Genomic DNA, 25,826 nt, shown 5'->3' with positions numbered 1-25,826 from the left:
TAAAATTAAAATAAAATTTATGAAGAAGATGAGAATGTTTGACAAGGGAAGAAACGAGGTTTGATGTAAAATTATCTGTGTTCAAATCAGGGGACGGATCTGGATAAGCATAATGCTTTTATCCGTCGCCCTTTCCGGCATGCAAAAGGACAAAAAAAAAAAAAAAAAACGTGATTCTGCTCTGAATGTCAAAATGAATTTCTGTGATTGCAACCATGTCGGAAACGAACTGAATAAATAAATAAAATAAATAAATAACACTGTTGAAACCACGGCAAATATTGTTGAGTTTAATAAACACAATGATTCATGTTTTCTCTGTCAATTTTACTTTCTCCTGTGGGCCGAAATGGACGCTCCAAAGGACCGCATTTGGCCCCCGGGCAATGAGTGACAAATGTGGGATAGAGTTAGGATATTATAGATTTTTTTTCTAAATAGTTCACAGAGTAACAATACTGGGAATGTAACTGATGTTTTGAACAAATAGTTTAGAGCTATTGCTAAAATCCAACTCTTGTCCTGAGTTGGGCTTTTACATAAGATATAATAATCAATGCATTGAAATGTAAACGTAAAGATGCTAAAACGACAACATACACACACATACAATCATCGCAACAGGCCAATAAATGACAAGTATACACAGTACACCAAAATACAAACTACAGAGATACTACGTGAAATCACTAATAAAACACTTTGGTGCCCTGTGGGCTGTTTTTAAGCGCTATATATGTAAAAGTTAGAAAATTGTAATTGAGAATGTAATTGTAATTAACTCTCAGGGGATGAATAATAATTGGAATTGAACTGGAATTGGAAAAAAGGCCAGTCACCATTATCGTAATTGAATCATAATTGAAAACTTGGCTACCTGGATGTTGAATCCTTCATGCTGGACTTGTGCTTCATCATGTTCCTCAACTTGGGGCAGGAAGCCGAGCCTCGTCAGGTACTCGTGCAGGTTGTTGTTCATCTTGCTCTGTGCAGACCTCAGGTTTCCATCCCTGGAGCTGCTGTAGGTCACCACAGGGTTCGAAGCTGTGGTCTGATGGCGGAGGGGGGAGGTTCTCATCGTAGAGAGCTCTCTGGATACGGCCTGCTGAGTGATGTCGTCCTGCCATGTTAGGCCTACAAATACAAAGATAACATCAACTTCTAAAGCAGCAAATACATCAAAAGTGTGTGAGGTTGATGTCTGTCAATACCGACATGCATAATGATTATTTCAATTGGAACTATTCTGCTGGTTTAGGACAAGAATAAATAAATAAACAAAATGGATTGCAACATTTACTCAAAAGAAGTAAGAAAGTTACATCAACATTGGCTTTTAAGTCCCAAAATCTAATCAAATGGAGAAAGTGAGTACACCCTTTTGTTTTAGAAACAGTAACAAGTAACAACTCTTCTTTAATTTACACATCATTCCATCAGAATTTGTTTATTGTCACATAATTTCTGCTGCTTGATCTCCAGGAGGAAGGATTATGAAATTACTAAACCAATACTGGCCCACAGACTATGCATTTTGATTGAACTATACCTCCTTCCATAAGAAGGAATAAGGATTAACATCTATTCTCTCACCTGTCAGTTTCTTTGTAAAATGAGTTGGAAAATCTCAGCATGTGCCACTATAATAAAAATGATCAGGACTTGATCAGGAGGAGATTGTAGGTTCTACTGGCCACACAAGAGGTGTGCATGAATGTAAAATACATTGTATAATGTATAGGACAACAAAACACACAAGACAACCGCAAATATGCACAAAAATATACAAAATAAGAAAGAAAATACACAAAATGACTCCAAACCGACTGAAAACAGCAATAAATATACACAAATTACAATAAAAATACAAAAGTGACACACAAATAAACCCTACAAAGTGTTTATTCTCTTTTGCTCGGATTGTAAATGTTAGCGGATACTGAATGATGCGCATCAGGGGTGATTTAGAAGTGGGTAAACACTAGAGTATATATCAATATATCGCAACATTTTGTCTTGTGGTATGTTATCAATACACTGGCGCCGAAATTGGATTCATTTTTTTTTCCCCCTTTTACACAAGTTAAGTACTAAGACCAAGTTAAATGTTCTCAGATTTTCAAGTTTTACAAAGAACAAATTGACATTAATATTAGCACTGAAGTGCAGTCTGCAGTGCAGGTTAAAGTTGAACTTTACACATGGTGGTAAGTATAAGTTAAAATGTGTGCCCAGGTTTTCATAAACCACCCAGTTGTTTATATTATAATGCACTGACTGAAATGTTTATTGTTCATATGCAGTGAAATTTTCCAATTTTCATTAAACAAGTTCATTCTGCTTGTTAAGCGGCACTGATATGTGTCCATGTTCACAGAGAAGTTGCTAATACTAGCAATGAAATGAGTATTTTCTGCATTAATTTAGTTTTTAATGATTTAAAACTTAAACATAACACAAGGACATTGGACTAGTTGTGGTCAGTGTGTGTTAAGAAGAGCCACTGTGCAGTATACACTGTTTTACTTGGATGTCATTCATGTGAAATTGATTTACAGTGTTTTGTAATTCCTGTGATGGTTTCAGTGCATTTGATAAATTCTGAATTTCTTCAGTGACACAGATATCGTAATGTATCATGGATGGAGTTTCCCCGCGTAATATAAATTGCTGTATCGTGACAATATCATTATTGTGGACAAAAATATTGTGATGCATCGCGAAGTACCTGGCGATACCCAGCCCTAGTAAACAAGTGTTTAGTGTTTCTAGTACATTATAGTAGACATAGTTCCATGGACACTTTCTTGTCAGTCAAATTGAATTATTTCCAGTTGAGAAATCAGATTGTTCTAGTTACACAAAATGATCAGAGGGTTTCTTTTATTTACATTTATTTTTTCAATTTGATCAGAAAGAAATGGTGACATAAGATCCTTATGTGGTCAGTGTTTAATCTCATTAGTTACTGTCCCTTTAACATCTGTAACTTAGAAAAACCTCAACTGAGGACAATAAAGGATATGACTCACACATGGGAACACGTGTTCACACAGACGTGCACATGCATGTCGCAGCCACTCAAGGAAAATGACATACAGTGGCCAGACGCTATGCCAGCATCTCTGCTAATTGCCAGCACATAGTTGGGATGCACAACTCCTGGGCAGGGGCAGAGCACAGCGGTGCCAGCACCAGATGGAGCTTCGCAAGCAAAAAGAAAGATACCCAAAAAACATGGCCTCATTCCCAAGGAGCCAAGAGGCAAAGGATTCCAGGCAAAGAGCAGAGAAATACCAGCGATGGGATGCTTAATATTCTCGGGCTGCTTAATGAGAAACAAATAAGTGGTGCAGCTTTAGATTCCAAACTAATGCATATCTAACCTTTTAATGGGCTTATATAAGAAAAACAGTGTGGCTCTTCATCATATTGTATCTGTTGTATTGTTGTATCTATTATACATCAGCTCACAGCCTGGAATTATAAAAATAAAAAAAAATATCCCAAGTATGACTTCATTAGCAGGCGTTTTAAAATCTTGAGAGACAGAATATTATCAAAGACGTTGATAAGAACCAGATGATGATCCGAGTGATGCGGTGCAGCTATAGATGCCTGCAGTCACTCTTAGCAGCGTGGAATGGGGCACGACGCGGCGTATGTTGCCACTGTTCTGGAACGCGGCTCGGCCATCCATCCCTACAACAATGACAGTTAACTACCCATGGCTTAGCCCATGTGTTGTATGCTTGATATATATTACCATGGTGATGATCATTTACACTATCATCGCGGCGATGGGGGGAATATCAGGTCTGTCTGCAGCCCTAAAGATTCCATATGGTAGCTACGCTTTACTGCAGCTGGCTAATGGATTCAGAGTAAACATACAGGATGAGGCTGGCTTCATTGACTGTGACACCTCTATCCCTTCTGTCTCCGGGGGAGGCTCTCATTTCCATGCACACCATGTTTTGTGTGTCTGCGATGAGCACTGTTCAGGGAAAAGGTATGCCAGTGCAGATTACAGAAGAGAAATGAGCTGTTTTGGATAGAGAAGAAGTCAGAAAGTAAAGTGAGGGACCCTCCATGCTTGGATTCCCCTTAATCAACCTTCTTAGCTCATTGTTCCAACACCAAGGAGCTAAATGTCATGAAATTCTACTGGAAGTCCAGAGCACGAGCATTTGCTCCATCAAGTGTCAGTGCTCGCTGCCTGTTAGGGTAGCAACCAATCTCAACCCAATGCCTCAGTTAATTAACGCCTTGCCATTAGCGCAGCAGCTTTCAAGCTAGCAGGATATTTCTGTTGGGCTTCTGTGTGACAGAGTGCATGGTGGGGAGGCGGGCGCCTAAATATTCAAAGCATATTAGATGAGGTCCTGTCTACACGTCTTGTTGTTTCAACGAGTGGTTTTTGAAATGCAGATTTTCCCCTTTTCTTTTACTTTGGTCCACCAACAGATTTGAAAGGCATTAATGAAAAAGAGTGTGAATAATTTATCAGCCAGCTCGCCCTAATTGATCAAAATGAAATGTGTAACTTGAAATTTGACACATAAATCAATCCAGCGGCACAAAGAAAGGCATGCACAAAACATGAACACACTGTGTGAAATTAAATTAAACTCCTGAGTTTTATTTTAGGATTCAAGGATTTTTAATATACGAGCCAAATTTATTAGGAAATCTATCATTCATTTTCATCAACAGGGAAGCATTACTTGTTTGGTTGAAGTTTTATACATAGGGCTGACATTACGCTATCATTATCTGTCATTAGCATGAATAAGGTGTCATGAAGGCTGTCATTAAGTAACCTGGTAAGAGCCAGAATGATGTGTAGCCCTCCCTCTAACTCGAGTTCTCCACATCAATCTAAGTCTGTTTCTGGCGAATTCTTTCAGAACCAGGGAGGGACATGAACAGAATGCTTTAAGCTGATTGGGCGAAGCCCCTGTCCACCATGATTTGTTTCAGCCAATCACACGGTAACACATGATATCGCCATCAGCATGCGCCACAGAGAGACGCTGCTACAACAACAACAAGGCTGCGCTGGTGAAAACTTTCTTTTGGGGTGGTAATGCTGCAGTCATTATGTCGTGACTTTTGCCGTTTTTGCAACACGAGTATGCGAGTTAAGAGCACGTTAACTATCCTCCTGTGTTGAAAGCTATGCTAGCTAGCCCAGCTAGTTCTCTCCCCGTAACTGCGCATGCGCCAGTTTTGCTTCGGCGCTTCTGCCTTCATCACACCTGGATATCCCGCCCTAAACCACAAAACTGCCTCATGATTGGTTCTAACCATTTCGGTTCGGTTTTGAAAGGCAAAGGCGGGAACTGTACAAGATGGATTAAGTGTCATTGGCTACATTATGACACCTTTGGAGCTATGTTGGCATTTTTGGGAGTTAGGTGGAGGGATATTGTGGGGTTAGGGTAACAAAGGGTTCAGGGATGGGGTACGAACAATACTTAATAACAGCCTTCATGACACCTTATTCATGCTAATGACAGGTGTTATGTCATAATAATGACAGTGTAATGTCAGCCTTATGTATAAAACTTCAAATAAAGTGTTACCAAATTTACTACTATTAGGACGCTGCTTTTACTCTCATTCAATAATATTTTTATCCGACACACTATGATAAAGAAAAAAAACGTGAGTTTTACAGCAAAAAGATCATCCCCAAGCATATTCAATAAATGTAATAACTTGAAGGTAGATTTTGCTGTACAGCGATACTAATCCACCCTCACACAGATGGGAAGCCGCACTGAAAGATTCAATAAAGCATCTCATTTCCCTCAAAGAAAGCCATGCATTCACAACATGTCGGCGTGTAATCTGCACCGTGAGACGCTTACCTGTCAAAGACACCACGTTAGAATCAAGTCCAACCTAAAGTATCATGTTGCTTCAGTTGCTCTGGAGGCAAACTATGTCACTTCATGGTCACTGGTTCTCCCTGACTGACAACTTCTATCAATGGAGGCTAATGCAAATGTCACAATGCGTTATCTTACATGACTCGTCTGTATTGAGACGGTGCCTGCTGCGCTACTTAAAGTCAGGAGGTCGATCAAACACAGGTATCTGTACTTTAACATGGTCCATGAAGGACACCACAGTTACATCCTGACATGATTCATCCTGATGTTCAGTGTAAGAAACCTGACAGCTGAGAAACTGAGTGTGGGACTGTGTAAATTGGCACAATGAAATCTGTCAACATCTACCACCAGAAGTGAAGTGTAAAACTATGACATTTGGGCTCCACTGTTTCTATAAATACTAAATATAAATGTGTTACCAATGGCAAACTTATTAATATTCACAATTTCCAGCTACAGTACATGAAGTTCAAGATAAAACTAAGCAGCACTAGTATGCTAATGTTAATATGCTTATGATAGTGATGTAACGATTAATCGTAAGGCAGTTAAAAATCGATTCATATGTATCACGGTTCACATCGATACTGTGAAAATTGAATCGCAGTACTTTTTTTAAAAAGCAGAGGGTGCTATCCAGAAGTGTTGGCAGCGGGCGAAATCTGCTACTACTTTCTTTCTGGTCGCCTTCTACTATTAAACCTGTTCATAAATTATTCCTTACCCCTTTAGCACCAAAAGAATATCTGTAATATTACGTGAATATCTGTAAAAGTCACGTTTTTCTATTAGCTCTGTCTGCTAGCGCATAGCATCTCTTCTTCACTGCAAGAACATCGGCATGCCAACTGACCACTGGGTTACCAGCGCCCTCTGCTGGTCCAAACAAATATCTGCCGTAAATACATTGCAATGACTGGTTTTTTTTTTAAGTCCAATTGTTAAGGCAAAAAAAACATTTTCAGTTGCACTTTTAAAAAGAAAAAGAACTATTATGTAGTTTTGCATTGTTTACTATAGAACCAGAATTTAAATTAATAGGCTTCTTCTTCATTTGTATTATTCCTTTATTTATTTCATTCAAGATTTATTTTTAGTTAAATTACATTGTTTTGAATAGTTTATCAAGGGATTCTTTTGACAATAAAAAATAAAAGGAAAATAGTACAGTATTTTCAGATTTTTTCCCCAAAAAAATAACGGAATATTTTTCAGTCATCATTTGTCTACAGTCCCATTTTGTAAAATAAATCGTGAGAGAATCATATTGTGAACTCAGTATCGTGAATCGTATTGGGAGTTGAGTGAATCGTTACATCCCTAGCTTATGATATATATTGATAAGTCCACTTGCAATTCAATAACAACAATCACATTCACTATTTCTCATGTATTCATCTTCCTTTGACAGAATTACCTATAGTTTAGATTGTAGCCTTTTATTGTTACCAATGCAGTGATTTCTATAATAAATAATGTGTTTTCCTGTAAGGATTTTGGATTTTTTTATGTCACTTACCAACATTAAAAGTCTGAAAAACCATTGAAACAATGAAAGGCTGTGTTTGGTGTCTAATGCTATCAAAGATACACAGAGGTAACAGTTAGTAAAGATTGGCTGCTGATGATACTCACGCATTTATAACTATGACCCTTTAAACGTGACGTGAATGTAGTTTACTGTGGAGGGTGATTCATAAACAAACTACATTTGGCTAAGTTTGTCAATCTTTCCCCAAACCAAGCTGCAAACAGGCAGGCAGGAGACATGATGTACAATATTGTTATTCAAACATATTTTAGAGTTATACTGATACATGAAAAATCATCAGATCAGTTGTTGGTTATGATTTTAAATTATTTTTTTTATTGTTTCCTATTTTTCTTATTTAATCTATTGTCTCTGTGTTTCTGTACTTTGTATTGTTCTTAACCATTGCAATTTGTAAAAGCACTTTGGTCAACTCTGGTTGTTTAAAATGCTTTATTAAATTAAGGCTGAGTTGAGTTTCTTATTTACATGCAAACATTAAATTTCAAAAATAACTTGTTTCTTTAACAATCGCTTAAGTACTGTAGTTCCCAACCTTTTTTTGGGTTTTCCCCATTTTGATATCACAAATTTCTAGCGACCCCAAAGGAATTAGTTTTTGATCACGTTTGTTATAGTGTGTTACAAATATAGAGTAGCCAGGATTAATGCACAAAATGACAATTGACAAGATGTGCCACCTCAGATATGTTTATAGTGTTTTTTTATTGGAACGAGCACCATGGTCGCCCAGCCAATAGGCTTCAACTTCCTGTTTTTTGAGTCTGTCAATCAAAATGAATGCAGAACTTTGCACGAAAACAAGGTCGTGCGCCACAACAGCAAACGGGTAAATATTATTTTGGCTCTTACCTGACCCATAGACCTATATCAATGCGACCCGATGCAACATTGTTATGTTCTGCGATGCATGTGCAGAAAAGTAGAGGCGTGGCTTCTGGTAGATTGGGAGAGGCAGAAGGAGGAAGTGGTGCTGTTTAGGGCGGGACATCGAGACTTTTCTCAGAAAGTCTGGATATCAGCTTTAAGTATAGAATACAGTTGTTTGATATTTATTGTGTGTGTGAGTGATGTGTTCATTTGAAAAATAATATTTAAAAAAATTTCAATTATAATTTTAATCTTTAAAGTTTTTACTAATTACTAGACATCTCAGGCGACCCCACATGGGGTCACAAACCCAAGGTTGAAAAAGACTGACCTAAGACCTGTGAGTTGTACACCAGTGTTCACTTTAGAAAAGGTTGTGTGTGCGTGATCGCAATAGGAGAATCCGAAACAGAACTATTGTGCTTAGTTACCGTTGCTAAGCTATGATTGGTCTACATATTTAAGGAGGCGCTAAGAGAATGGCAAAAAGGTACTCTGTGATGATTTTTCTCCTCATTTAAAGGTGATAAACAAATGTCTGCCATCTCCATCTCTTGCCTGCAGTGAGCGTGGTGTCTTCACAGCGCACTGCCTCCATGGATGTGACAGCAGCCTGTTTCTCAGACGTGTAGACACATGGTGGCTACACGCTCTGAATACTAAAGCCTGCCTGGGTGAGGGTGTGGTGCGCTGCAACAGTCGTTTGTAGCTGGATGGCAACATTCAAAAGCTATTGTGGTGAAAATGTAATACCAGACGAGGCGCTCTGCTGATGCGGACACATCCAGACGACGGCAGCCCCCTTTTACACAAGGGTCAATGTCTATTGATCTGAGCCGCATTGGTGATGTGCAGTGAACAGAGACGGTGTGATTTCTACCTACTCCGATGCAAGATAAAGAGGATTGTAAATCAATTCCAATGATGTCTCCTCACATTTTTCTCTTTCTGCTTTAGATCTTTCTTTTTTCTTTTTTTTGTACAATACAATGCCTTGTCTAGGCGGGGGACTAGGATAAAAAAAAAAAAAAAAACAGGCCCCCCAGATCTCAGAGATGACACTTCAATGGCTGTTGAGGTGATAAGAATAATGTGCCATCTAGCAATACCAGTGCATTGTGTCCTCGTGTGATGATAATACTGTGAGGCGGTGGGGATGGGATTCTTGAGGACGGAAAAGGAGGAGAAATTATTTCATAGTGATGATGTCATGTCTGTGGTTTCTGTGAGAGGGGAGACGTAAAACAGAGGAAAATGGATCCCAAATCATTTCATGTATTTATTTCTGAGCAGCAATATAAGTAAGTAAGTAATCTTTATTTATAGAGCGCTTTTCACAGGTAGAAACCACAAAGTACTTTACAAAAATTTTAGTATCAGCCCGTCTAAAGAGAACATGGAGGAAACAGTCACAAATGACATGGGAGACAAGAACAGGAGAACTGTGGGTCGCCAAGGGCATTGGAGGTGCCTCGTATTTAGATGAAAAAAAAACAAAAGGCGAGGCGAGGGGAAAAAGCAGATTATGAACTGAATTCTCGACAGGAGAACAAAGTACAGAACCAGGAAAAAACTACTATGCTAGGTCGTGGGTCTGGGGGTCGGGGTGTAGTGGACGAGGGCTGGGCGAAGAGGGGGAGAGGATATCCAGCCACTGGATAAATGTAAATAAACGTGTGGTTTTCGTCTGCTTAACCCTTTTGCTTTTTTCCTCCCAATTTCCTCTGGTCAACTGCGTACACTCAATGATTTTTAATATGGTTTTGCACCTTTTAAAAGATATTAATCTCTGCATGGCCTGCAAAGGATATTACATTGGTGTGGTGTTTGTTGTAAAGGTGCCTACTGCCCCCTGGTGGTTAATATCTATTGTTACAAGAACACTTTTCTCACCACGTTATGTACACTCCCAAGCAACTAAATAAGATTAATTGAATGAAAATGTACCAAATGAACACCTTCTGTCCACATTTTCACACATATTTAGCACAAAAATAGGTTTTTGCATCAACAACAGACCGTTGGAGGTCAAAGGAGATTTAAAAAGACATGAATTTTTAAAATATTTAAAATAATATTCTCTAACATACAACATTTATGACATTCAGACATGTTGGAGCTGCAGTCATTCCTTCCTGTGTGTGTGTGTGTGTGTGTGTGTGTGTGAAATAAGACATTTAAAGGAATTTAAAATGTGATGCATTCGAAATCTAAAATGGCTGAAGAGTACTCTAGAAACAGAAAGGTGTCTTTGTAACCATTTCATCTATTGCAGACGTGGGCAAATGGCAGCCCGGGGGCCACATGTGGCCCTAAGTCTAAGTATTTGTGACCCCCAAAGCAAATCAACAAAAATTTTAATTCAAGAAGTAGGAAGGAATATGAAGCCCAACACAATATCCAAATGCACAAAGTACATAAAAAAAATTCCAAAAATACACAAAATGACTCATAAAACACAAAATGGCAAGAAAAACAAACACAATAATCACTTAAACAAACAAAATGACTACAAAAACACACAAGAAACAAGACATTAAAGAAAAGCTCCAAAAACACAGAATGACAAGAAATTACAGAAAGCAACAACAAAAATACAGAAAGTGAACCCAAAAATGTACAAATCAACAACAAAAACACAGAAAGTGAACCCAAAAATGTACAAATCAACAACAAAAACACAGAAAGTGAACCCAAAAATGTACAAATCAACAACAAAAACACAGAAAGTGAACCCAAAAATGTACAAATCAACAACAAAAATACAGAAAGTGAACCCAAAAATGTACAAATCAACAACAAAAATACAGAAAGTGAACCCAAAAATGTACAAATCAACAACAAAAATGCAGAAAAATACACAAAATTACACTAAGAACACAAAAAATAACAATTAAACACAATGACTCCAAAGACAAATCAAAATGACTCCAAGAACATATAAAATGACAATAACCCGACAAAACCCTTTTTTCCTCCTGTGTTAATGCTCCGATTGGTCATTATTCTAAATGCTAAGATGAATATTAATCATGTGGCCCTTTGATCAGATACCGCTGTGATAGAGTTACCCAACCCTGATCTAGTCCATGCATCCACCTGAAGATGAAACCTGTAAGAATACACATTAGCAGCTCCCATTAGCTGAGCAGGAGAGTCTGTCCATTGTAATTACACTGAACAGCTCACACCTATTCATCCAAAAAATTAGCTCCACAAGGTCCCAGCAGCAAAGCAGCCGATGAGTTTAGATGATGTAAGTTAGGTGATGATGGCAAAACAATGCCCTAACACAAGTGTAATGACCTGTTCTATCTCTGTGCTGCCACACTGTGCATGCCAAAGAGACAGCTTGGCTTATTTGGCTTGCTGTTGTTGAAAGGCAGTAAACAGGCTTTGGGTGTGCAGCCAGAACGTGACAGAAGCAGAAGAAAGGATCTTAGTTTGTACCTCGGTGAGCCAGTTTCTGTAGGAGGATCCTCAGGTGTTGGAGACCAGAGGAAGAAATATCGTACGTGCGCAGGTCTGCACCAGCCAATGCCTGGCACCGTCCAAACACTCCGTCTGGGAAGGAAAGGATAAAGGGAAGGTGGTTTAAAAAAAAAACACCTTCGTCACAAATCCACAATCAACATTTCTGCAGAAGTTTATATCTTTATTTTCTATTTCAACGGAAATACTGACAATATGTACAAAGTTTATCAGCGACCTTGGCAATCTCTCCATCAGAAGGTCTTCTGCTTTACAACATACACGTTGCTATGCAACGCACGCCACAAAGCAGGGAACAGTCCTTTTATTCAATGGCTGGTCTAGACCTCTGAATAATACTTCTGCTCGATAGGTCAGAGCGATGTGCGCGGCGGCGGACACAAGGCTTGGAATATAAATGCAGTGTGTCATCACCCAGCAGAGGCAGATAAATACGTACTTCTCCAAACTAAATGAATAGAAGCTCACCTCTGTCATTCAGTCTCACCTCATTCCAACGTTACTGTGTGGAGGTGTGTTGTGAGAGGTTTTTATAAGGGATGCAAGGTTAGGTTAGACATAATGATGTGAATCAACACTTGGTCATGCACCAGCGCTTCACGGTAATGAGGTGCAAGATGTTGGACAATGACAGCAAAGTAAGCAAGTGATGCTCACAACTAAAAAGAACTGATGTCCAAGGGCGTCACAGAGTCCTATCTATCAAATTTAACATATCTGAGAGCAAAACATTTTACTTGTATCTAAAAACGGCAATTCCACTCTTGAGTTAAAGCTCAGCAGGTAATTTTTCAAAGCAGGCCGATGTGATGTCTGAAGTGATTCCAAATGTGGGTGTTTTCCTGTTCCCCCCTGTGTGTGCGTGTGACATGTTGAACCAGCTCTGCTTTGTGGGAAAGCAGTGGATTTGCATAGCCAATCCGACGACGCTCTCAGGAGATATTTTTGGATCTCTCGCAGAGAGGAGAAAAACTTCCCTCCTACAGACACACGGATCAGACCGTCTGTCACCTGTTCTGTTATTCTTTGCCAATACGTCTGTTTTTCAGAGGCAATCGTGTCTGATGACGGGGTGGAAATGCTCAAGAAACTGGCTTTAATTTGTTGCTGAGACTTACTGGACAGATGGAAGATTTCAACTAAGAAATAAAGAGGGAGGGGCCATTTATTGACATTAAAGATACATCGAGTTTCCTATTTTGACGATATAAAAAATTTCAATATTGCCTATATATAAATATATATATATATATTTATAGCTTATTTTGTATTAAAATACTCGTTTTAGGAGTCGTTTTCTACACTTCTCAAAACAGCATGGAAAGCACAGTTAGATGGACTACTGATAGTGTTCTAACCCAGATCTACCACTAAACAAGCCACACTACAGAACTCACTCACACGTGCTGTCCCCTAGAGAAGAAAAAGCCAAAATTTGAATTAAAATGATTGTGATTTATAATATCTATCGCCATTTTGAGAAAAAAATCTAGAGATATGAGTTTTGGTCTATATCGCCCAGCCCTAACTGAGGGAGAATCTGGTCAATGTCACATGCTTTGGGTCCCTTTTTGAGGGGTCAAGTGTCAGGTGCCAAATCACCTCTTTGCCAGATATTGGCAGTTATCTGGATCAATGATCTTAATCATGGTACGATGATTATTCACACTTTCTCCGTAAAAAAACGATACAGTACCTTGAAATTTAAGGGCTTCCTCATTTTGTTTTGAAAATTGTGCAATCCAGATCAGATCTGGTCAGGGTTCCTGAGGAACCAACCCGACCTAACTGAGTCAAATTTCATAAAGATCGGCCAATTACAAACAGAGATTTTTTTCAGATTTTTTAAACTGATCCAGAATCAGTATATGGATCCAAATCCACTCCAAAGTTTAACAGAATCTTTCATGACTTAAGGTTTATCTTAGGTTAAAATTTCGGCAAAATCCCTGAAGTAATTTTGATGTAATACTGGTAACAGACAAATAAACACATTAATAAAAGGAAAGAAAAGGTTGAAAGAAAACAAACATTTTCGAATAGCTCAAAATCTGTAGTTATTGATGAACCACTCACTAACTGCTACTTCCTATATTAAACAGGAAACCGTGTGCACAATTGTATCTACAGTAGTGCCTCCAGGAGGTGATAGGTTGAGTAGCATCATAGCTATGCATAAATGAGGTTGAGGGTTCAAGTCTAGCAGGCTTGGTTCAGTGTGTGTGGCAAACTGGGTTTCCACCCACAGCCTGAAAACATGTATGTTAGTTTTAGTCCAAAAATGAATGCGACACAGAAAATAAGGCGTTTCTTTCTAAACTGTAACACATTTGGAGCTGGTATCTATTCAGCTCCAACAAATTCAAGTCGAGGAAGAAAAAGAAAACTCCATCTGTGTGTGGGGAAGCGGATCATTTGGCAAACAAAATATTTTTTTACACAATAAGCAAGACGCAACAGCAGTGTGCTGAGCCACGATCAACCAAAATAAATAATTATTAATCCTGCCTAATAAATCAGTCATTTAATCCCCATAAATCCATCACACTCTCGCATAAGAGTGCGGATAAGCGGCGTGTTGACAGGAATGAAGAAGATTTTCTGCTAAAGAAAGGTGAAAATCCAAATCCTGACAGGCCATCCTCCCTCTGTGAGCGGCGACGCGACGCCCAGCTGCCGCCAAAGCTATTCAAACACTAAGAGCTAATGCAGTAGGATAACAGCGGCAAACACTAAAGATGACAGTCTGCGAAGCATTTCTAAAAGACTGTACGTCGGAGAAGAGGCGGACGGACCCGGGAGACAAATTAAGACGTATTGAAACAGGTGTACTCGCTGTGCAGCTCATGTCATGGAAATGAATAGCCTCAAATCAATGCAGAGGGAACTGCCAGATGGAGCCTTCCATTAAAGAGCACTACAGGAACGAAAGCTCAAGTGATCACATTTCTAAAGAGTATTCCGATCGTTTTTTTGGTGCAGCAGTTGTGATAACACAATTATTCAGTGTCATGCCTGTGTGATACAAAAATGACTAGAAGAATGGATCAATGATTTATTACATGCAGGTATCTGCTCGCCTTCCTTAAAGAGATTTTGTCTTCTCTGAATCCTGAAAACATGATAATGTAATGGTTTCTTCTTTTGTGATTATATTTATTTCCGACATCTCACATGACATATGACAGAGGTGGTATTTGCTTAGGTCATGGTTGCCGATTAATAAAACCATCTCCCAAATAGTTTAAATCTAAGATACAGCGTAGATGCTTTAAACAATGTTGGCCTATGTGGAGGCCAGATAACCACAGATCAATCAACACTGTTGGTTAAGTGTTTAATAGGAGCCAACGGGAACCCCGAGGGAAAGGTGGAGCACTTATCTGCTGGACTTTCTGTGAGCTGATAACACGAGTAAAGCCGCAGACTCCAGCGGGATGCATTAAATTAGAATATATTTTCTTTTTCTTTAATTATTTATTTAAAATTATTATTATTATTTTTTATTATTATTATTATTTTTTTTTTTATTTATTTATTTATTTATTTATTTTTTCTTACTTGTTGTCCATGTAATATAAAATTGTAAATAAAAAGTATTAAAAAATAATAAAAAAAATTAGAATATATTTCTAAAGTTTATTACACATATTATCTAGAAAAACCTATGAATAAAATAGCATTATGGAAGATTCACATAAGCGCTAAAAATTTGTAGTGACAGCCCAATACGGACTTTATTTGTTGCAAACAAATTGCAGTGCACATCAAAATTACCTTCAAACACTTAAAACTACAGTGGATGCAGTTTTACCATCTTTTTGTAATCACCAAAAATAATATATTTATATATATATATATATATATATATATATATATGGATGAGAAACAAGCCCAATGCAGGGCAAAGTGCTATTATATCATTGGCGCAAGTGGCAAACAAACAAATAACACCTTAGACTTGCCAGGAGATGTTTTATAGCAGAGCGTTGAAGTGCAAAGCTTAAAATGAGGGTGCTTAAGAAAGTTGCCGTAGCTGGGTTATCTGAAAGCTCAAAAGGAACACTTAATCAACTGTCATATTTGGTTAGTGAGGAGGTTTACGGTAAATTTAAAAGCTTGGTTTGGTTTAGATTGTCGCTTGTTTATTTCTGTGAAATGAAAATCTAAAATATAGACAAATATATATCTAAAATATACAGCATGTTGCATAGCCAAGAAAGTGAGGACTTTGTAAAGCCATCTTTTGTTTTGCCTTTGTAGTAGCGCTGGGCAATTTTGACCAACACTCACAATTTGATATTTTTCCTCAAAATGACGACGTACAATATAAATTAGAGATGCCCCGATACAACTTTTTCATTTTCGATATGATACCGATATTGCAGCCTTGCGTATCGGTCGATATCAGCATGAATCATACATTTGTTTTGTTTTTTTAGGAATTTTTTATTTTTTTTCTCTCTCTCTTTTTTTTAATAAAAAAAATATATAATTACTTATTTTGTAGTGTGAAATGTTAGAAAAGGCTTGATCAAGTGATGTTACTCAAACAGAGAACAATAGTCAGCAACAGTAGGGATGAGAAAAACTGACCCATTTATTATTAACCAACTGGTTACATCATTTTAACCTTCAACATCATATCTACAGTATTCTACAATTGAAAAAATGTAATAAAAAATTAATTGAGAAAAAAAAAATTTCTAAATTAAAAAAAGAAAAAAAAATCGGAAATTTTAACTCAATATCCGATTTTTTGTTTTCAGGCTAATATTGGACCGATATCGGATCGGGACACCCCTAATATAAATCTTGTTATTTTTTATTGAAATATAGTCTGACCAGAAAAATAATTCGGGGTTATATTTGCTGATGCAAAATGCCACACAGGCACATTTATTAACAAACAGCTGCACAATATGTGCCATTTTGGCTTCTTCTCCTCTAAGGGACAGCACATGTGAGTGAGGTCTGTAGTGTGGCTTGATTAGGGGAAGGTCTGCGTTAGAACGCACTCAGTAATCCATCTAACTATGCTTTTCATGCTATTCTGAGAAGTAGTGAAAGCAGCAACTCCTAAAACAAGTATTTTAATATTAAAAATAAAAAAAAAAAAAATATATATATATTATCGATACAAGGGATATTGTAATTTTCTGTATTGCCAAAATTTTATATATCTGGAATCTCAGTATATTGTCCAGTCCTACATTGTAGCTTAAAAAATAATTATAATCACAAATAGTCATCTCATTCTGATTAGATTTAGATCAAAATGTGTGAATATCTTTTAGAACCTTCATACATGACAGGATGTATGAAATGATATGATGAGGTGTGTCCTCTCACAAAGCCTCCCTGGCCTCAGCCACCCTGCATGGCAACAGCCTGGGTAAAGAGTGCTTGGCTTAGCCCAGAATAAACCAGGTTACTCCTTCAGGGAGCTGGGGGAAGAGTGGAAGTGGCAGACCCAGTTCTTCCCACTCATCATCTGTCTGCTCGTCCCAAAGAGAGCGACAGAGTGTGCCGTCTGCATGGCACTAAAGACTGCTTCATTACTCGCACATTAAAAACAACATTAATCACAGAGTAGTCTTTTTGGCCAGTGTATAAAAGCAATTAGTGTAATTAAATGTCACTGTATGAGGGATCGTGAGGTGTCAAGAAGACAAGAAGCAACAGAGAAAGAAATGAGCATTTGAGTCATATTTCTCCATGTTAGACAAGTTTTTTTTTTTTTTGTGAGGTTTCAGCATTCCTTCCATTGGGGTTCCCCACATTTACAGAGGGCATAATTAATGTTTTCTCTTTCTTACATTTTCTAAGGGTGTCATTATGAAAAGAAAAGAAGCCTCCACGTTTACCTCATTAATTTGCTGTAAGACCAAAAGACCGCTAGCTGCCCCTTTCATAAAAAAGCATGATTAAAGCAACTTTTTCATAACATATTTCTCCTAATTCTAAACCATATGTCTAAAGGCTTTTTCTTGTTTTAAATATTTCTTTGGCGTCCTAGTTTTACCTCTTATCTTTAAATGAGAAGAAAAACACATTGAAGTTTGGAATTACATCTGCCTTTAAAGTAGTTGTTAAATCACACACTTATTTTTAGTATTCTAACTTGTATTTTAACAATCGTTTTTCATTATGTAACAAAAACATGAAAAACGAAAAAAAAAAACAAAAAAAAACAAAAAAAAACACTATTTGATATTTGTTTCCAAAATCAAAATGAAAAAACGGAAAATGCCTTGTTTTTCAAATTCAAGCTCTTTTGCTTCGGTACAGGAAACAAAAAACGGAAAATGAACACCTTTATTCGTTTTCTCCATTACCGATTGGCCAAAGTACTTTAAACGTATTTAACATGTACGGTATGTCTAGCTTTTATTTGCCAAGTTTTAACGAAGAAACAAATCAAATATTTATAATCATCATTCTGTCTAACCACACTATAAAGTAAGTTCACTTTATACTTTAACTCAGGTATTTTCAAACAGTTTTAAACCACAGGATTTTTAATGAATGTAGAAAATTCTTAAACTTCTTATTTAACCAACTACCTTTAACCATTTTGTCTCAGCTTATTTTTATTTCCCATTAACCAAGTGTGGTTTTAACTACACTTGCATTTGCCTGCTTAACAATAAACAATTTGCCAAACTTTACAAATAAATGAACAAGAAATGCATGTCTTTTTTGTTTTTGATTTTAAGCAGCCCGTGGTTATTCTGAAGTGCTTACCAGCTGTCCATACAATCATGTAAAGAGTCTTTTGCACGTCGAAGTTCAATCCCAGTTGAGGGAACAGAACTCTCTCCACTGTAGCTGCTCAGCATGCACTGCCATTGTGTCATTAAAAGAACCAGGTGTGCACACTCACAAGTGGGAGGGGCTTCCACCCGGTCCTTCCCCTGTTTAGCACGAGGGTGAGAGGCAGCTCACAGGCAATTTGTAAAAGGGTGTGTTAGCCCTTCTTAGGGCTAACACACCCTTTTACAGACGTTGGAAACAGAGTAAAAGAAAACCAAGCAAAGAAAGGCTGACGTTACCTAAAAAGGATCCCACACAATTCTAAATTCAGGTGACCATGTTGGTTCATAAAACAGATTATTAAGTGACTTTATGTTCATAACACTATTAAATGCATGTATGAGTGCTTTAAAGTTTAAATTGAACAAATTAGATACAAAATAGACTATATTAAGGATGTAACGATTAATCGTAAGGCAGTTAAAAATCGATTCATAGGTATCACGGTTCACATCGATGCTCTGAAAATTGAATCGCAGTACTTTTTTTAAACAGCAGATTGTGCTATATATTTATCCTCATCCAGAAGTGTTGTAGGTGGGCGAAATCTGCTACTACTTTCTTTCTGGCCGCCTTCTACTCTTAAACATGTTCATAAATGATTCCTTACCCCTTTAGTACCAAAATAATATCTGTAATAGTACGTGAATATCTGTTAAAGTCATGTTTTTCTATTAGCTTTGTCTGCTGACGCATAGCATCTCTTCTTCACTGCAATAATATCTGCATGCCAACTTACCACTGGGTTACCAGTGCCCTCTGCTGGTCCAAACAAAAATCTAACGTAAATACAGTGCAGACTTTTTTTTTTTTTTAAATTCCAATTGTTAAGGCACAAAATATATTTTCAGTTGCACTTTTAAAAAGAAAAAGAACTATTATGTAGTTTTGCATTGTTTACTATAGAACCAGAATTTAAATTAATAGGCTTCTTCTTCATTTGTATTATTCCTTTATTTATTTCATTCAAGATTTATTTTTAGTTAAATTGCATTGTTTTGAATAGTTTATCAAGGGATTCTTTTGACAATGAAATATAAAAGGAAAATATTAATAGTACAGTATTTTCTACTTTTTTTCCCCCAAAAAAATAAAGGAATATTTTTCAGTCATCATTTGTCCACAATCCCCTTTTGTAAAATAAATCGTGAGAGAATCGTATCGTGAACCCAGTATCGTGAATTGAATCGTATCGGGAGTTGAGTGAATCGCTACATCCCTAGACTATATACATGAAACCTTTCAGAATCTGAAAACTAACTGATTATTCTGTGTGTACCTTAGCTTTGCTTTAACTGTCGCAAACTAACAGTCGACCTTCATCAGAGTGACAAACAAAGCTAGGCTACTTCTCATCTTGATACTTGTAATAATAAAATAATACTGTGTCCTTGTTTCGTCTCGAAAAGGTCACGGTATGTTTTCTTTGTCGGTCTGATTTCTCAGAAACCGAACTTACAATGAAAATGAAGACAATGCGTGAAGTGCACGTGAAAAAAAAATACAGTCTCAAAGCTTTCAGACCTAAAACCCTCAGGGATAGATGCAAACATGCCTGTGTGGAGCCTGTGTATACTGCATGTGCACAGCTGTATACTAAACACCTCGCCCTGCAGGATAATTCATTAACCAATGGCTCTGTTGTGAAGATGATTCTCATATCGACACGCTATCAATCCCCTTCAAAATTACAGCCCGCTGTGTGATTCGCACGAGTGCCATGCTCAGAGAAGGCCCGACATTTCACTCTTCCAAACATCAGGTGACATGTTGTCATAGCAACCGCCGGGACAGACACAGATGATTGTATAAGAGATTGGAGTCATGTGTGGTTTGGGAATGAAATGAGGGAACCTCTGAGGTTTTGGATGGTTTCTTTGTCAATGTTACAGTGTAGCATCTAGTTGTTTTTTTTAAATCTTATTTACACATGAATCACAGCTCTAAACTGAATAGAAACAGACAGTACACAATGTGCAAAACCATTTTGTCAACACCTGTTTGTGTACGGATCCCCTGGATGACATTTCAACATTCTTAAAGACTTTGTTTCACATTTCCACTCCCATCATCACAAGGGCTCCAGAAGATGTACACAATCAAGTTTGAGCTAAAGATTTATACCAAACGTAGGAGAAACTGATAGCTTTCATCATCCAATCACAGCATCTCTTTACTCCCCAGACGCCGTAACACCAACCAATCAACAGATACCAGGGCCCCCGTGGTATGCTAATGAGCCACACAATAAGTCAATCAAGGCTAATCAACGCTACAGTATCAATTCCAGATGCTACACCAGTCAATTTCAGAACTGAAGAAGTTTGTTGGGTGAGGATGGAAACGTCCTAAAGCAAAACTTCAAGTCAAGTTGCACCAACTAAGCTACCAGATTCTACTCGAGCATGTTTTGTTTTTTGGTCCAGGTGATCCAGTTTCTTCCCACAAGCCAAAAGAAAAATCCATTACTATCTTGAAAATGAATGTAGTAGTAGATGTGAATGTGTCTCTGTTGGTTCGTCCCTGTGGTGGACTGGTGATTAGGCCAAGAAAAGAAGATATAGAACTGGGATGAATGGAAAAGTAACTCGGGATTAACTTTACCAAAGGTTATAGAAGTACTACAGTACGTAAAAAGACCGTTACATGTCTGTAAAAGGTCTTGGTGGTAAATATCAGGGTCAAATGAGTAAAGGTCATTAGAAGAAGCCTCTAGATTGAGAGGTTATATTTATTTAAAGTTGCTGGGGACGATAACACAGATAAAGGCATACTGGTAGTCTAGTCGTCAAAGATTAAATAATTAAAGGTATTTCTTCCAAAAAGGAAAGAATTTACTAACGAGCTAATATTGAAGGTTCAAATTGTCATTCACAAACAATGGGTTTGTTGACAAATGGTCATGTGACTTGAACTTCGGAAAATGTTACTACATTGCATTATGGGATTGGGAATATCGTTGAAAGTTTTTTGTTATATTTCTGATTTTTCAGAAGTGTTTTTACTTCATTCTTACCATGATTTCTTGTGTTTCTTTGTAAGACAAGGAAGACAGTGATTCACCTGATGCCATTTATGTTCCGGTTTGTTTATGGTCTTAGAAATGTATTTTGTATCCGGGTGTTTTCGTTGAAGTTACCATTTCAATTTGGGAAACCACCAGAAATGTCACTTTGGTCAGGTGTTTGGGACACCAGAAACAGATGAGAACAACTTTTGGATTGAGAGTCGGATAGGATTGAGAACTTTTAGATACAGGTACAGTTTAAAAAAAAATTTGTTTTTCAACCCCAGCAGCAGATGCAAAGAGTCGAAGCCAACACAACAACTACAAAACTTTCTTTTTAAGACACTTTAGGTTAATCTATTCCCTCGTAAAGATATACATATATTTAGCATTTTAGTTTGTTACTATCCACCATTTTACTGACACCAACACTGTTTACGATTGTGGGGAAGATTCTCATTAACCTAGCACACAGGTTTTAATACCGTGAGGGCATGAGCCCCACAAAACAAAGACCCCATGCTCTACCCTCCCAAATCATCACATTATAATGCTTCATTACACCCTTAGGTGACCTTTCATCATCTCAAAGACAATAAACAACATTTGCACCCATGTGTCTAGATAACATACTCACCATTGACGCAGAACTCGTACGTTGCACAGAGCTCGTCTTCAAACAGACAACCTGCAGGTTAAAGAAGAGAAAATTAAAAGTGTTGCAGTGCAAAAATATTAAACTGGCAATTAGAAAAAAAAAAAAAGAAAATGTCATGCAGTGTTGGCCAAATGTTACAGCTTAGTAGCACATTAATAGTGGCTGTGGGCTATGCTACAAACAGCAAAAAGCCATCAGTCATCAATTAGTGGGACTTCTCTGCTGTCTCTGACACTAATCCCCCCAAACTCCATGGGCAATATTTCTATTTATGAATGCTGTATGAATTTTAATGAAATGTAACACTCACACAGAGAATGGGTGTTCTAGGCTAACACATACACAGATGGCTGTGAGCAGAGCAGGACTGGTTGTTCTGTGCACAGGTAATCCTGCACGTTTCCCTTTCTTCCTTAAAAAGTTGAAGGTTTGAATGTGATCAATGGGTGAAAATAAATGATGACATTCATGCAGGGGATGAGTGATGGTGGATCATAAGCTCACAAGTGAATCTAACGACTTCTGCTGCAACGGAAACACAACAAGAATTACACGAAGCTTCTGACGTCAGAGCAAGCCTTCCATCTCGGTTAGCGACTTCTCTGAGCTAATCGGGTGCAGATATATGTGGATGTTGCCCTCTAGTCATGTGGACTCTAGGGACTTAAATTAGTAGGTTGCGACCAAAAATGAAGATCGAGCTGGACAAACAGTAGAGATAAATGCTGGAAGTCTCTTAATCACTTTGGACAGCAAAGATCAGGACAAGAGTGAAAGAGTAAATTATTAGGCTGTTATATATAGTTGAGGTTTCTACCATTTGGTTTACCAAAATCCTTCATTTCTGTAAATCTATGTGGAACAGAACAAGAACAAGAACGAGACCATGCGCAGCTGTGTTTTAGGAGCTGAGAGCACATTGTGTCAAATTAGGCCTCTTTGAGATAATGGGTTCAATATGTCACAAAAATGGCTATTTAATGATGTAGCATGAGGCGTCATCACAGAAATGGAAGGTGGTTCAGTCCTGTAGAAGAATACAAGGAATCGGAGAGTTCAAAGTGATTAAATCAGTGCCATCAAAGTTTTTTTTTCCAGCTTCAGTGCCATTCCATGCCACACAGGGCATGCATCATTACAGCAAACAAAGCTAAGCACCAGTCCGTCCATTTCAAGCTAAAACACACCCTACCCCAAACCTGTAACCGACTGACACAAATCATTTCTTACAAAGACACAGGTTAAAATATGCAAACAGGCATGACTCAATCATTGTAGTTGAAATGTGTTCAATTTTCGCTTCAAAGGAACTTTAGCGATAGAGATGACCTAATTTACCCAGAGGAATGAAAAACGTAACTTTTGCAATAACAGTTTAAAGGGTTTTTTTCAAATTAAATTTATTTGAATAATATTGCATGTCAAGACATGACATGCAGTAAAACTGAATAGAAAAGCATGAAAGAATAAAAAATACTGTCCTTTCTTACGCACCTCACTTTTTCTAAATTAGTTTTAGGAATTCAATCTTTTAATTTAAGTAAAGTGATGCCAATATAATAGACTAAAGAGTGAAACGGAGTTCTACAGTAACCTTAAATTTGATTGTTTTGTCTTTAACTCATGATGTTTTGGACATTGTAGAGCATTTACTTCTAGCTTTAGTGAGGTAATCCTTTTGGGACCAAGCATATCAGTGCTTCACAATTAGCTTCAGTCCTTTCAACTTTACCTCCTCATCACTCTGCTACTTAATTCATGGGGCTTGTCATCCCACAATTTTAATTATAACTTTAAACTACGGGTGCATCCATTCAAGCAATGTCAGTCAAACCTTAGGGGTGTGTGTGTGTGTGTGTGTAATAGGTGGAGACATTGGATTGATAAGGGTACACCTATTTCTCCGACACCCTGCCAGAGATGATTAAAATGGTGCCTTTTAATTAGAATCCAATGGGATGGATGGTACTGATGACCTCAAGCAGGATAAAAAAAAAAATATATATATATATATTCTAAAGAACCTTCAGAGAGAAAAAATGCTACATTTATTATTCAGCACTGAGGCTCTGTTGCCATGTCAACATTACCACAGATCGATCACTGACACTTCAGTGGAACTATTGAGTGTCAATCAAGTACAATGTTTGAGGGGGATTTAAACGACTGAAAATGATGTCAAAGTTCTCTTTTGGCATTTTGTAACCGAAAACATATTTTATTACTAAAAATATGAACTGCTCTTTGTTTAGTGTTTTCATAGGCTTTGTGTTGCTAATCAACTTTAACATCCTAAAAAATGTAAACATTTTCATTACATATAGCATTTACTGGTGTGATTTAACTGCCTTAATTACTCCTCTATCACTTGTTTAGAGTTACTAGTGCAGTGCCCGTCGGAAGTATGTATTCATATAGTGGGAGGAGCTTAAATAGAGTTGTCAATTATGGCCAAATGAGTGTGTTTGAAGGTTGGATGTACAAAGAAGTGTACATACTCTGTAGTGTTATAAAGGGGTATATTTGTGGGTGCAAAATAAAATAGTATGTGCAATGTCCCTCATTTAATTCTATGGGACAAGTGACAAATGTGTTTGTTTTTTTGTTTTTTTTAACTCATTTTTATGTTTTTTTTGTTTGGTGTATTAGAATCAGAATCAGAATCAGAATCAGAAATGTTTTATTTGCCATGTACAGTTTTGAGGACAGTACAAGGAATTTGACTTGGTGGTTGGTGCACAAAAACAAGCAACAAAAAGAAATAAAAGAAATAAAAACAACACAACAAAGAACAACCCAGCAACAATAATAATAATAATAATGATAAATATAAAGGATGAGCGATAAATAAAGGATAGATAGAGAATAAAGGATAAATATAAATATATATATACAGTGCAGCAGGTATCAAGCTGGTGGAGGTGGTGATCGGGTGGGGGGGGGTGGGGGTTCAGTGGGTGACTTGGGGTGTGTTCATGTGGATGGTGGCAGAGGGAAAGAAGCTGTATTATTCTGTAATGTATGTTTTTTGGAGTCATTTTGTGTATTTTTGTATCTTTCAGTTGTCTTTTTGTGCATTTTTTGTATAATTATTGTTTTTTGTTACCATTTTAGTGTGATTCTGGAGTCATTTTGTGTATTTTTGTATCTCTTTTGGTGTAGTTTTGTGCATTTCTGTTGTCATTTTGTGTATAAATATTTAGCTTTATGTATTATGAGTCATTTTCATATTTTTGTTGTCGTTTGGTGTATTTTTCTGTAATGAATGTCTTTTGGAGTCATTTTGTGTGTTTTTGGAGACTTTTTGTATATTTTTGTGCTTTTGTACTTTTTGTATAAATATTGTTTAGTTTTTTGTTTTATTTTACTCATTTACTATATTTTTTTATGATAAATACTGTGTGTGTGTGTGTGTGTGTGTGTGGCTACCTCCATCTTCTCCGTGTGTTATCTCTTACACACGCACGCATAAGCATAATCTGTCACAGGTTGTTGAGAGATAAAAAAAAAAAGAGACCCGGAAGTACC

The 25,826-nt window shown here is 37.3% G+C and overlaps 1 protein-coding gene across 1 annotated transcript in view; it reads right to left on the bottom strand.

Moving 5' to 3' along the window:
* Nucleotides 1-25,826, bottom strand: part of ptprn2 (protein tyrosine phosphatase receptor type N2) — a 150,576-nt gene that overhangs the window by 109,852 nt on the left and 14,898 nt on the right. The window contains exons 2-4 of the mRNA XM_028433952.1: nt 22,278-22,328; nt 11,776-11,889; nt 878-1,134 (exon numbers count right to left, since the gene is read on the bottom strand). Of these exons, the coding sequence (XP_028289753.1) occupies nt 878-1,134; nt 11,776-11,889; nt 22,278-22,328 (422 nt within the window). The remainder of the gene's footprint in view (nt 1-877; nt 1,135-11,775; nt 11,890-22,277; nt 22,329-25,826) is intronic.

The sequence above is a fragment of the Gouania willdenowi genome, chromosome 20 (assembly GCF_900634775.1).
Source record: "Gouania willdenowi chromosome 20, fGouWil2.1, whole genome shotgun sequence".
Taxonomy (NCBI): Eukaryota; Metazoa; Chordata; class Actinopteri; order Blenniiformes; family Gobiesocidae; genus Gouania; species Gouania willdenowi.
The sequence above is the reverse complement of the archived record's forward strand: the minus strand, read 5'-3'. Positions and strand labels throughout refer to the sequence as shown.